Consider the following 14,750-nt stretch of genomic DNA (forward strand, 5'->3'; position numbering starts at 1 on the left):
TGGGGTTAATGAAAAAGCTAAATTAAAAAATGGTTAAATGAAAAATAGATTAATGAAAAGTGGGTAAATGAAAAATAGATTAATGAAAAAAGGGAAATTGAGAAATTGATAATATGAAAAATAAATAAATGAAAAAATGGGTTAATGAAAAAGCTRAATTATTTATTTAACAAATTATTTATTTATTTCACTCATTTTCTTCATTTTTTGATTTATTTTACTCATTTTTTATTTATTTCACCCATTTATTTATTTATTTAATTTTGGCTGAAATGGCTCTCCATAGTTACATAGAATGAACATGCATTGCAAAAAGTAGGCCATATTGAATTTGATGCAATTAAAATGGGATTAGATTCTTATTAGATTAACTAATTATTATTATGAACAGCTGTCCATCTGTGTGCCATATCTGAATGTGATCAGATTTCCCATGTTTATGTACAGCTAAGTCCTCTGGGTATCCAGTCCATGGATATCTTTTATACTCGTTGCTTAGATCATGTATTCCTGTTTCTCTTTTATCAGTTCAACATCTGTGTTGTTTTTCTTCAAAATTCCAGGCTGTTTTTACCACTGTTTCTGTTATTTGCCACCCTCCTTTCTCCTTTACGGCCTCCTACCTTCCAGGTGGTTTGCATATCAATCACAAGGACTGTTGAAAAATATTGTCTTCTGCAGTTCTGACTTTTATTTGTCTTTTCTTTTTTTTCTGCTGACAAGTTTCTGATTCCTGTGATGATTTTTTATTATAAATTTTTTTTTTTCCTCTGGCACGCTTGCAGTCCTTTGAAAGTCTGAAGTGAACTGGTCGACTCTGCCAGCCTTTAATATGCTTGTATATATATGTATTTTTCCTGTCTTGTTGCGCTGGTGTTTACAGGCTTTTATTATTCCCCCCGGAGAAGCATGTCACCACTGGAAGCAATCTGCATCGATTCTATCTGCTCATTTCTTCTTAATTAGCTGATTTGTTTCACTTGGTAACTGGATCCTGCTGCAACCTGTTTATTTAATTTCAAGGCAGCAAAACCTTCCCTTTGTGGAAACTAATCCTCATGAATAAAGCATCGGCTACAAAGGATCACTTAACTGGTCAGTCAATGGCCGAAACTCAGACGGCACAAACAGCTTCTGCTTACAAGGATGCTGGAGTGKWKACATGAAAAATGTAATTTCTCTAAATCCCATCCTCTTCACCATAAGGATGTAAACCTGTCTCACTCCGATAGATTAATGCTGGTTAAGTGCATCTTAACATTTGTCTTAATGGGTTCTAGCTGTCTTGGGACTCAAATAAATATTTCTGTTTTGAAAGTGATTTCTGACAAGAATGTAAAACTGTACAATTTAGCCAATTTACATGCCGTATTTTTAATAATAACTTAATTTTACAGATGACCCTATTTCTACATATTTCTTTGTGAGGAATATATATTATTAACTCCTGTGTGGATGCTTTTTTCTACAGAGAAGCCTCACTGTTGAACATTATTTCTCAACTGAAGAAACTTGTTTGTAATATTTTCAAGGATTACTTTAAGCCTGAACCTAACAGAGGTATGAATAATTTTGAGCCAAAGTATAACTCTAGAGTTTGCACGGTTTATTTGTATTTTTTTTTTTTTACTTAACATCTCTGTAGAACATCAGAACAAATACTAAAATCTGCATGTTTTTATGTAATTCCCTTCATCAGCTATTTACCACTGATCATACTTAGAAAAATCATGCCACAGTTTACATATGATCAATGTGCATTGATAAAAAATCTTTTTTGCCAATAGATTGTAGAGGCCCACAAATACAAACACTACTGTTAAAGCTGCAGTGTGTAACTTTTATAAAAACATATTTTCAATTATGTTGACATTTGTTGATACTTCCATGGAACCAACAGCTCAATACATAAGTAAAATAACAATCCTAAATGTGCTGCTAGTTTTAAGTTTTCTTATTATTATAATAAATAAAAAAATGTTCACTCTATTTATTTATTTATTTTGGCTAATAATAAATGATACAACTGTTGCCTATATCTACATAGAGGAATAGAACAAGGTGAATTTAGCACTTTTTACCCCAATACATACTAAACAAAACAAGGCAACTCAAAATCTACACATCTAAGAAGTGGCAGGATTAATTATTTCACAAGATATGTTTTTTATTTATGTACTATTTAGTCTAAATAAAGTGACTCTAAATTAATTTAAGGAATGTGCTCCTTTTACTTCTTCACTGACTTTTCAACTAGTGAAATAACCACATATTAAGAGATTTTTCTGAATTCACCTACCTGTGAAATATATGGTTCTCTTCTCGTGGCTTTGATTACATAAGTCGACCAGCCATTACATATAAGATCATTTCCGCATGCTTTATTTTTGTGGAGAACATCTAATACTACTTGCGAATACAGAGTGCAAGGTTAGTCCAGAGGCTTGCATCTAAAGACGGCTTAAAATTCAGCAAACACAAGCAAGATGGCATCTGCTTTATGTGCTGAATATCAAACTGGTTTTAGTAAATGAACAACATACCTGTAATAAACAAAGAAGCATATTTAAGACAAGATAAGTGTAAAATTTAATTTATTTTATGTTTTTATTTGTTGATTACATTCATATTCTAACATATGGAGTCATTTATTTACTATATGTGATGCAAAGAAAAATGGTAAACAAACATTTTTGGTAGTGATTAATTATACATTTGTGGGCTTTGCTGCAGTAATTCAACATTTTCAGGGGGAAAAAAACATGTAAAGCCATTCCCTGTCAGCAGTCAGTGTCTGAACTTCTATGAAATTTTGCACGCAATTACTGACATGATCTGATCCTGAACAGCTCATTAGTGCACCATGCTGCCTCATACGATTAGCTCTGAAGCCCTATTTCTGATGCTGCTTTAGTTTTTGACTTTACATTACGAGTCACACTTGCTGTCTAGTCTGCTGGGTTTCTCCCGTTCAAAGATTTAAGGGAACAAAGCAACAACGATTAGTCATCAATTTTTTTTCAGCTTATTGTGTAACCATGCTGTAATCAAAATTTACAAAGCTACAGAAATGAAATGTTGATTTTAAGAAAAAAATATTTGACTTATTCTGCTTCAGTACCGGATCTTGATCTGGCATCATGCTGATATTGATTTGTTTATTATCTGGAATAAAAAAAATTTAAAAAAGACTTTACCCCCGTGCTCTCTAGTCTAGTTCTCATATTTTGTGCAGAATCTTTGCTTGATATGTTATTTATTTATTTATTTTACTTTTCAAAGATGTGACTTCTTTCCTATCCCTGTTCACCCCATGACAGTATGCACGTTTCTTTGCAGCTTGTATTTAACCAGGAATAGCTCATTGAGATTAAAGATCTCTCTTTCAGGCGAGACCTGACCAATAGCAGTTTTCAAAGTTCTCTGCCTCACCATGCAAACTGAATCATTCACACCTTCCTCCTTCCATTCCTGAGCTAGCTCTGCTCCAGTGACAGCCCTGTATGTTATCTGAATCTTCTTTAAAGCTTTCTTGGGAATGCTTATGCTTTCTCTACTGAAATTGAACCTTTTTCCTTGAATTCAGCCACAATTATAAGTAAATATTTAAATTGGATATGATCTTATAGCAGCCTAAGAAGCTATTTAATGCTTTATTGTTAATTTCATCCACCCTGTTCTTCAAATTCAGTTCAGATATCAGCCTAAAGCTTTGCCCTAAGCCAGCCATGATGAATCATTTAATAGCACGGCTAAAATACAGTGCAAATTAGGTGTTTGGGCTTAAATTAACTTTTATTACTCGCGTAAATAGTTTCTTCTGAATACTCTTCATGGCTATTTATGGTGGTCAACTCACAGTAAATACTGACACTCAAAACTTTGTGAAAATAAGTTATTAACCAACTCTCTCTCAGGTTGTGGCCATAACTGTTGATATTTCTTGGATGACTGCACCATGACACATTACATCACTTTTTTTCTCTGAATGATTGTTACCTTTTTAGCACCACAGTAATATTTCTTTCTGGACAAAAGCTCTTTGTCGGCTTCATTTTCACTTGATTGTTCAGTTTCTTGACACAAGCAGCTTTCCTCACACAGGGATGGTCCAACAAAATGCCTGTCTACCACAAACCCAGGTAAAAGTTTAAGTATTGGCAATATTTTAGGTTGAATCATAATTTCAAACCACATCTATTCAGAGCCACATAAAGACAATTACAAAGTCGGCCTTCCACCATCTGAAGAACATTTCCAAGATTAGAGGATTAATTTCTCACCAAGATCCAGAGAAACTTAATCCATGCGTTTATCTTTAGTTGCATTGATTACTGCAACAGTGTCTTCACAGGTCTGCCTAAAAAATTAATCCTCCAGCTGCAGCTGATCCTGAATGCAGCTTCTCACGTTCTGAAGCAGAACCAAACTTGGAGAAGTGGCTTTCGTCTTCTATGCACCACAAATCTGAAACAAACTTCTGGAAAATTATAAAACAGCAGAAACACTGAGTTCTTTTAAATCTAGACTAACAACCCGCCTGCTTCGAGTTGCTTTTGTAGCATAATTAATGAAACGCTAATCAACATTTTCATGTGTACTGACAGGCCTTGGGAAAATTATGTGTTTCAGTTGTTGATTTTTGTGTTTTTATGGTGCAAAGCACTTTGAACTGCCTTGTTGCTGAAATGTGCTATACAAATAAAATTTGATTTGATTGATCTATTTTAACAACTTTTATATTGCTGCTCTTTTTTGTGTGGCTGGTCGTAGCACAGAGTTTATGAGAGCCTGGCACTGCTTAATTAGTTTCTCCAATATCAGCTAACAGTGTCTGTTACACATCTGAAACGTGTCTTCAACTTCTTACAAGGCTTTGATATCCTGACTATAATTAACCCAGTTTTAGCCTAAATGTCTTTGCAGAGGTAATTTATTCATATTATTAACGCAAAACCCTTCTGTGGATTTCCATTATTCACTCTCAAAATGTGGGTGTTTATAGGAATTCTCAGTAAAAGAGCATTTAAATGGTAAATGGACTTTCCAGTCATACTTACCACCCAAAGCGCTTTACAGTACAATACAATTTACTCTTCCAAATGCGCACACATTAATCCGCTGTTATGCAGATCGGCAGGCAACTTTTCTACGTAGTTCAGTTTTTAGAAAGGAAGTAAAACAACTCGAGCAGGGATCTGACAAATCAGGATCTGGAATCGTTTTTGTTTTAGTTTCAACTAAAGGAAGTTTAGACTACAKATTAGTAGGCAGATGACAGATAGTTTAAAGCTAACCAGATGGGTTAGTGGTGGTAGGAGTTTTTTGGGGGGAGTGGTAGTAGGACTTGTTTTCATAGTGGTGGTAGTAGTCACACTCGCTGTAATTGTAGTTGTTGTAGTAGTAATACAGGTGATACTTCTAACCCTAGTTACAGTTTAAGTTTCAGTATGTGTGTTGCTAGATGTTGTAGTAGTACATGTCACAGTAATAGCAGTATTGATAGTACCAATATTGGTAGTAGCATTGCTGTTCACAGCAGTAGAATTAGTCAAAGTAGTTATTGTAAATTAGCAATTGCAGGAGCGGTAAGTAATTTCAATAGTAATACTAATTGTAGTGACGTCATTCACAGTAGCAGTACTATTTGGATTAGTTATCACAGTAACAGTAGCAATGGTAGTGATGTTATTCGTCGTATTAGTTGCAGGTGTTACAGTAGTAGTAGCACTAACACTAACTGTTTTATTAGTATTAGCATTTGGTGGTAATATTTGTTTCTTTTTGCCTCCTGTGACCACGTCAATGTTATTTGTTTATCGTGACCTTGTGAACACTATAATTTTTCCTTCCCTCCCTTGTTAGTCTGTCTCATAGCACTATTAGTCGGGTGAAGTAGAGATGAGCAATGCTTTGCAGAATCAGAATTACATTGGAGGCCATTTTTCATTCTGCTAAACTCTTTGCAGCCAAAGAGCCATAAATGGGCCTCTTTACTTTCCTTATTTGTCCTTGTCTACTGGAGGTTACCGCTGGCTGACATAGACTGAATTTAAGTGGACATCAATCTCGATAAAGAGGCAGAGCCCAGAGTTATATTACCTTTTCAATTTTTTTTTCTTCCGTAGTCCTTTTACAGCAAGACAGAACAAATAAGGTTGTTTCATATCATGAACTTAAACATTAAGGTTTAAAACTAACCATTTTTTCCTGCTGTAATTTTACATCTTGTCACTTTTAGTCTCCATATTTCTATCCAGTAAGTCCGATTTGTTTAAAAAAAAAAAAACCTTCAGTCCAAAATGGGACAAAATGTGTCTAGTTGCAATGGCTGTGTCATGTTGATAATAAGATTTCCTCTGTCTGGCCAGTGGCCTATCTAAGCCCTGCAAAAGCGACGCAGTAAAAATTTGTCTCAGTGTGTCACCGGTGCCACAGCGGACTGGACTTCATGTACTCCACATAAATGAGAGTCATTAATTCTTCAAGTACGTAGTTTTCAAATGCAATGCAGGAGTACCTCTCCCATGGGAACAAGCCAAACCAATCATCTCTTATTCTGATCCCCCTGCTTTTCTCTTCGCCTCGTCTTTTCTTTCTGACAGATCTATCTGTTTTCCTTCAGCCGAGTAGTTTCATCTGTCTTTTGAGTTACTGATAAGTCACCAGTGTTTGGAAAGATTTCCAGAACCTCTTTTTTTTCACTATCTTTGAATGTAAAATACACATTTATTTTCTTGCTTGTTTCAGTGTAGTATGATCAGCTAAAATTACAAACTAGGCATCAATAATGAAGTCAAGTTAATTTAACTATAAAGTGGCGCTCTGAAACAACGGTACATTTAAGAGTTAAAAATATCATCTTAGCAAATGAAACATCTCAGCTATTTGGTCATGAGGGTCATACAAGATTCTGACAGCCTTCATTTAAAACACCATCGCATCACAAGAAGATTTCCAGCTGTCCTCTCTTTTACAAACTGACTAGGTTATCATGTGATGCAGCATGGAGAAAAATATTTTCCCCATTGAAATTCTTTTGATTGCCAGGCATGGTGGAGGAATCATGTCAGAAGGACGTCTCAAAAATCAATAAGTTGGATTTAATATGCCACTGCAGATCGTTGACAGTGGAAAGACGCATCTTTAATCGATTAATTCCAAGATAAAAAGCATTGATCGAAGTTAAAAACGCATCAGATTGTTTTACACTCTACAAACTGACAATTGTATTAGAAACCAAAACACTTGTGCAGAATTTCATTCCGAAAATTTAACTTGATAAAGGAAAAAAGGGGTCTAGATTTATATCCTGGGATGCTGGCTGTACAGTCACTTCCTGCCTCTTCCTCCCACTCTACCTCGCCTCCCCTTGGTCCTTCATTTCACCCTCGCCACAGCAAGCGAGGCAGAGATTCCACAGCGCGTCTCATCCATCTTGCACAGTATGTAAAGACAGCAGCGCAGGAGGTTGCTTTTTCTCTTTTCCTTCTCAAGCTGGAAAATTACCTGCAGATTAAAACATACGGTGTTTTTATTTATTTTTTTATGGAAACTGAAACAAAAACAGCTCTCAACTTTTACCAATTTATACTTTGCATAAATATAGGTGGACCTTCCATTAATTGCATAGTACATCGTTTAAATGGAGTCTAATGGCACTTGAGTTTTTGCTTGGTTGGCACACATTTGGCATCCAGAAACAGCTTTGTACATTTGCCCATGGGGGTGTAACCTGATATTTGCTCAGCAGAGCTGTCAGCTCCTCCCTGCTTTCTAACTGTAGTTTCATAACATAATTACCTTTACTAGAGAATGTGTGATACGTTTATCTTTTCTTTAGTTTGGAATCAGTTATTTTTTCAAAAATACTGGTGCATCCTCGTACAGGTAACCATACCTTCTGCAAATTGGTGCTTGATATATTCTGAAATGCAATTTATTTAATAGTCTAATTCAGGTGTCTACCTACTGTTCTTGAAAATTGCTTCTTTACAATTGTGGTGCGGTGCAAGCCACACAATTAGTACTGACGTAATTGGCATATTAAGATCCTTGCAAGTATCACAGGCTGTTTGCAAATCACAGTGTAAACAAACAGAAGAGCTTTTTCAAAGGCTCTGAATTCAGCATAATTAGAAAAGAAATGGAGCCAGAGCCAAATGTTTTTTGTTCTTTTTTTCAACCCTTTTCATCTGACATTTACTGTTCCTGGGAAAAAATGAAAATTTGAACAGCTCCTTCTGTTTCTTTCTGTTTGTTTGCTCGGTTGTTTTGTTTCTTGTACGATCTTGCTACCTTATCTTGTTTTCTTTTTCTAATTAAAGTGCATTAAGATCCTATCTTTATGTGTACAAGGGTGGGGTAACTAAAGTTGCAAACTTTTTAAGTGAACGAGCCTCCTTTTTTGGTTTGTGTGCAGAATAAACAAACAGCCAAGGAAGTCAGAGGCATCATGTTAGAAGTCATTGTTTCCGTAGTGTCCAAATGACAGGATGACCTTGTTTAGTTACAAGGTAATTTTTAGTCATTATGACAGCCTGCTGGTGAGGTCCTGTCCTGGGAGGTCTGTGGACAGAGAAACATGTCTCTGCTTCCAGATCTGGAAATTGCTCAGTGGGGAGTTGGTGGTTTGGTGATGTCTTGTTCCCTAGTCATGACTTTCAAACTCAGATCTGCCACTGTAGAGAACATTTCACGTTAATACCTGAAATGTATTAACGTGCAAACAGCACTTTCTGCTGTTTATATATACATATATATACATATATATAAGTATATATATAAGTTTATATATATATATATAATTAAAAGCACTTTAATTCTGTTTATTTGCAACTCACTCAGCTAGCCTTGTGCAAAATCAAGCTAATTTGAAATCCATTCTGTTCACATTTTTTCAGGATTATGAATGCAACATGCTTTTTAAAGCCGTCATTTATGATGCATGAAAGAAATGCGAGGTAATGAGAAGAGCCGTGTGTTTTACAAGCCCTTCCGGCTTTTGTCCAGACAATTTAATAAACCCCCATCCTTCCTGCAGCAGATGTGCTGGGCTTTCAGTTTTTTGTTTTTTTCTTTATTAAATCAACAACTCATCAGCACTTTCTGCTGTTTGTTTACTCGATCAAGTGAATCTGCATAAAATTTCAATTTGCATCAAAAACCAGTCATGATTGTAATGAGTGAGGGGGGAACAGGAGAAGTAACAGTTTTGGCTGTTTGTCATACTGGTTTATTTGAAATAGCCCCCAGCTGTAAGAGGGTACTAACTTCAAACCTGTTCAAACAAACAAATCCTCACATTTTAGATCCTTCAACCAGATGACTGTTATATTGGGAGGATGGTGAATGGAAAACCATTGCTGGTAGAAAGCCAAAAGAAGTTCCGTTTTCCACAAAATGAGATCAAAACAACTTTTTTTGGCTTGCATGTAAAATATTATGTTTGGTTGAAAACTCGCACTGCACATCACCCTGAACATAATCTTTGCTGTGAAACTTGTTGGCACCGCTGTGTTGCCGGGAAGCTTTTACTTTAGCAGGAACAGCGAAACTGGTCACAGTTGATGGGGGGGAGAAAAAGTAGACGGATCTAAATAGAGCAACATTTTGACAGCAAACCTGTTGGAAATGTTTCCAGCTTTATTCAAAGAAGAATGGAAACATGAAACCCATTCATTTGGCTGACAAATGGTTATGTTTTAGTAACTTGAACCGAATATGTGGTGTTTATCTTGATCAATAGCTTGTTTTACCCATGCATGAATAGTTCTGTATACCACTAACTGGGCTGGCAAAATACTGAAGTATTTAAAGAATTCCTACAAAAGAGCAGAAGCAGACTTTTTTCAATGTTTGTTTTTTTTTCTGTGTAAGCTAGTGGAGCTCAACATATMTGTAGCTTGAAAACCCACCAGAGGCTTGGGAAGACAATAAAAAGAAAGCCTAATAACCAATTCCGTAACCTTTGGTCTGCTTGAAAAGCACTTTTCAGATCGGGGTAGGACAAATTCACATAAAATAAATCCAACTAATTATTCAAGGGTTGTAGAAATAAAGAGAAAGGCAATTTACATAACTGAGATGAGACGCACCCTGATAGCTTTGTCTTTGGGGACCCACATGAAACCATTTTCCTCATCGTTTTCTAGAATAGTTATTTCTTTTCCCCCTCAGTGGACTGCTTAATACTCTTGTGCTAAATCGTAAAAGTATTCATTTGCATTTATCTTATTTTCCATATTACATACGATAAAACCAAAAATCTTCAAAGTTACAGGACATCGTGTGATAGACAAACTCAGAGAAATTCACAACTATGATATAGAATAAAATAAATAAATATCTGACATGTGCTGTGCATTTGCGTTCTGCCCTTTTGCCCTGAGATTCAGTGCAACCAGTTGCCTGTGGAAGTCCTTTAATTTGCCAATAGGAAACTATCCATCCAGGACAAATCCAGTTTTTCTGTGAAAGCCTCTGAGAGTTATTGGAGAAAACTGGATGCCAAGCAGCATCATGAAGACAAAGGGATTGTAGCAGAAACATCAGGGATGAGGTTCTGGAAAGTGTGAAGCAGAATTGGATGAAATAAAAACAATTTCTCCAGCTTGAAACATTTAATAGAGCATCTACTGAGACACTGTGGTCCGCCTACACTAAAAGGCTCGGCAAGGAGAGCATAAATAAGGAATTCTGAACAATCTAGAGAGATCCAAAGCTCAGTTGTGATGCTCTGCAGGTCAAATATTACCAAAGCTACTAACAAATCTGGCTAGGAGAGCTATTATATGAATACTTTTGTTGACACAAAGCTGTAAGGAATTTGGTTTAAAGTTTTACCACAAGTTGGGGACACAGCATGCATTCGGAAGAAGGTGCCCTGTTCAGGCAAGACCAAAATTAAACTGTTTGGTTTACATGAAGAGCGCAACGAGTGCTGGTATGCTACTGCTGCTGCGCACCACCCTGAATGCACCATCCTCACTCTGAAACAACCCTAAACTTTCAGAGTTGCAGTGAGATGGTTTAGACTGAACACTGTTCATATGCTAAAATGCTAAAAGGTGGATTTTTATTTCAAAATAATTTGAAAGCCTTGTTCCATTTTACTTGAACCCAATACTTTTCATAAAATTCCAATAGAAATACCTTAAAATTTGTGGGATCCTGCAAGACACTGTCTCTGTGCTATTACACCTATTCTTTTATCACATCCATTTCTAATCATATGTGTGTCAGTCCACACCCTTTGTCTCATCCCTCTAACCTGTTTTTTTTTTTTTTACTCCCACTGTGACAGATGCCATGCTGCTGGTGGCGCAGAGGCTCGAAGGGCCTTTCAACATTGAATCTGTCATGGATCCGATTGATGTCAAGATTTCAGAGGCCATCATGAATATGCAAGATAACAGTGCCCAGGTTTCTTTCAGGGTAAGTCAGATATACTCCGCAGAAGAATGGAAGCTGCACCGTACACATTCTGATGAGGTCCGCTCATATTTTCTCAACAAAAAAAAGCAGTTTGCTCGTCATGCTGGGCTGTGTCTAAGGTGTGTACAACACATTCTAATTATGCCAATTTAGGTTCTGAATTATATGTTTCACATTGGTCAGATAATCATAGTTCAGCTAACAGTATTTAATGTGTTTCCTGTGTTTTACTGCATTTCTCCTTGCCCACAAAACTGCAGTTAGGAAGGGAAAAAATGTAGGTGGTTGTGAGGAATATTTTTTCTGCCTACACCGATTTAGATGCCAGTTCCCATTCAGAGCTCAATGCTCTGTTGGCTACCTCATTCAACAGATGCAGTTTTGTTGACGGTTTAACTAGATCTGTGGTGTTTTCCCCAAAGCCTGTAAAAACTAAGCCCTTCCAGCTTAAATAGCATTGACCACAGCTCTTAACTCTCTGACTTATCAGTGCGGTTACCTCAGCTTTGACACATAGCACCGTCACTCTGGTGGTGCAGACTGAATGATTCAGGAGACTTAAAAAAAAAGCTGCATGTTTTCTCCTATTTTCAGCATCCACAGCCATCCAGACTGCTGCCAGCTGTGTGCCCGTGTGTTTGTAATTGCAGGTTTTCCAAGGCTGTGGCCAGCCGAAACTTGCAGAAATCTCGAGGTCTGCTCGTGGTACTTCGGATGTGTTCAACGCYCGCTTCAGGCCCTACAACCCGGAGGAGCCGCCCACCACTGCAGCTGGCACAAGCCTGGACARACTGGTAAGGACATGGGGTGAAACACTGCCGTTTTCAACCAGAACATCGTAAACATCATTCGTCTTTCTGCCTCGACGCTGTTGATTAAAGCAGGTGATTTGCCATCGTAAACCCCTGGAGCCGGAAATTAATTCTTTTCACTTGTCCTCTGTTCAGCCCCGTCTATCGATTTTTGTTTGTTAACGAACCAACAGCTTTACCCCGAGAGGGCAGCGAAAGGTGGGATGTGATCGGTGCCCTTMTTGCGATTGTGTACTTTGCAAACAGAAGAGAAAAGGATAAACAGTGACGGATAGGTTTTGCGAGGCTGACCAAAATATTTCTTGCTCTTGAGCAAACCTCTATTTCCAGTCAGATTGTCTCCCGTGTTTGTTCATCTTGATGTTATTACAGGAGAATCCATCTCAAGTAACCTTGAAATCTAAAATGTTGAGTCATGTTAAAGGTTAACAAGAGGGTTGGAGTCCAATTTAGCTCTGACAAAGCTCCCGTCTTGTGGCTTATTTCGAGCCATACTTTTGTCAACTCCTTTCAAAAATCAATATGGAGGGATTGTTGGTGTCTGTAGATATTCACAGAGCCTTAAAGTTTTCAAACCCCCTTTCCACTTTTGTAATGTTCTAACATATTAATAATCTTTTAAGCCCTTTCAAACAAATCACTGAACATTAACAAAGTGATAAAAACAACTCCAGTTAAAAAYGGATATAAAAACAAGATAARAAAACAAATACAACAAGGAAATAGGGTGTAAACATATAGGACTGAGTGAACAAGTGGATTTATCACTTCACTTTAAAACCCTCCACAGAACAGGCAACTGGTAAAAACCAGACCCTTGTCCTCATGCAGAGGGTCTGGGCTGTTGACTGTGGAGAAACGATTGCTTCCTGGAGGCATAGACTATATTGAAGTTTTAAATTTATCGCTAAAGTTGGAGGGAGGTTTGAAAAATACGGTTGGAATTGAGGTTTAGACCAATTAAGTAATGGGTTTTATGTATCGATTTTATTTAGTGATATCTGATTAAAAGGGGCTAAATACAAATCCATGACATCTTTATAAGAAATGTTGAAAATTGCGTATCTTTTTTTTTTCCTACTTCACAATTATGCTATGTTTTGTGGTGATCTTTCATAAAAAGAAATCCCAATATAATCCATTAAACTGTGTGGTTTTAACTACACAATAAAACACATAAGGCACTGTATTTGAAAAAAATAAATGACCCACTTTTAATCCTTGGACCTGCTTTTAATGCCAAAATTGTTGGTATGTTTTTTATATTACATCCTCAAAACAAAATGTGYCATGTTCTTGATAAGCTTTTTATTGGTTGCATATCTGGGAAAGTCGTTGTTTTAACAATAATTATGGATTTTTGAAGTAACACTGGCACACATTAAATACTTTGATGCAGTGTTAATTATATGTTGTTCATTTTGATTGACTATGAAAGCATTTTTGATCTCCCTTGTGCAGAAGAAGCCTTTTTGTTTAAAGCTGTTTGTGCTAATCAATTGATTCTTCCATCCACACCTAATTAAATTAATAAGGATTTTCTGTGTTTCTGCCTTTTTGCTGCAAACCAGAGGATGGTTTGGAGGACGATGCAATTCAGTGTAAGATTCAATATTTGTTGTACTTACTCTTTTTTTTTTTTTTTTTTTGCTTGGTCTGTTGTTTTGTGGCGTTGTTTTGTGATTTAAGGCTGGAAGGGAAAATAGCCTTTTTTATTTAGCAAATTCTGAGAGTTTCAAACTCTATTTTCAGTATATCCAGCCAATAATTAATATGATCTGTTGTCACAGTCATATTTTCATCTCACTGGACTCACAYATGCCTGCATATGAGATGTTTTATATGAGCTATAATGAAAAAAGACACTTAATCTAAGCTTTAAAAACAAACAGACCTTGTTTGACACATCTGGCCTGCCGTTATTTTCTGCTCCTGTCTTCCCTCAAGCCAAGTCAACTCCTGGAGAAACAAATCAGGATATTACCCACTGCAACTTAAGTGCTCAAAACTAATTTACATAGATTACATTAAATCAAGTTTTAAATTCATCTATTGCAATTTCATTAAATAAGTTTACAAGAGCAACAAATTCCATTAACAAACCAACCTGATCCACCCTGTTCTGACCACATGATGCTACAGAGAGTATTTCCCAATGGTGTATTTACCATGTGCAAATGGAAAAGGAAAATGACTTTCCATTTAGCTGAGTTTGACTTCATGCCTTTACTTTAGGTTTGTTTCAAAACCGCAACTTTATTTGTCGTAAGATTAAAACCTTCACATGTCGCTGTGATATATCGACTAGTTGTTTATATGCGGTGCAGCAGCAGATAAGTCCTGCTGCCTGCATTGTAAGTTTTATTTTACTATTATTTTGAAGTTATTTTAAATGACAGAATATAATTGATATTCTCCATAGAGAACGCAGATCCTTACCGTAACTCTGAGACTTTCGAAAGGCTACAGTCGTTTCTGAATCCATCATGTTCTAAAGGTTGA

At 36.5% G+C, this 14,750-nt stretch overlaps 1 protein-coding gene across 2 annotated transcripts in view; it reads left to right on the plus strand.

Annotated features, from left to right (window-relative positions):
- Nucleotides 1–14,750, plus strand: part of LOC103458997 (glypican-6-like) — a 99,915-nt gene that overhangs the window by 54,938 nt on the left and 30,227 nt on the right. The window contains exons 5-7 of one of the 2 annotated variants that reach the window (XM_008400172.2): nucleotides 11,306–11,436; nucleotides 12,087–12,230; nucleotides 13,820–13,849. In XM_008400172.2, the coding sequence (XP_008398394.1) occupies nucleotides 11,306–11,436; nucleotides 12,087–12,230; nucleotides 13,820–13,849 (305 nt within the window). The remainder of the gene's footprint in view (nucleotides 1–11,305; nucleotides 11,437–12,086; nucleotides 12,231–13,819; nucleotides 13,850–14,750) is intronic. The other variant, XM_008400179.2, reaches the window with a different exon arrangement.

The sequence above is a fragment of the Poecilia reticulata genome, linkage group LG2, assembly GCF_000633615.1.
Source record: "Poecilia reticulata strain Guanapo linkage group LG2, Guppy_female_1.0+MT, whole genome shotgun sequence".
NCBI lineage: Eukaryota > Metazoa > Chordata > Actinopteri > Cyprinodontiformes > Poeciliidae > Poecilia > Poecilia reticulata.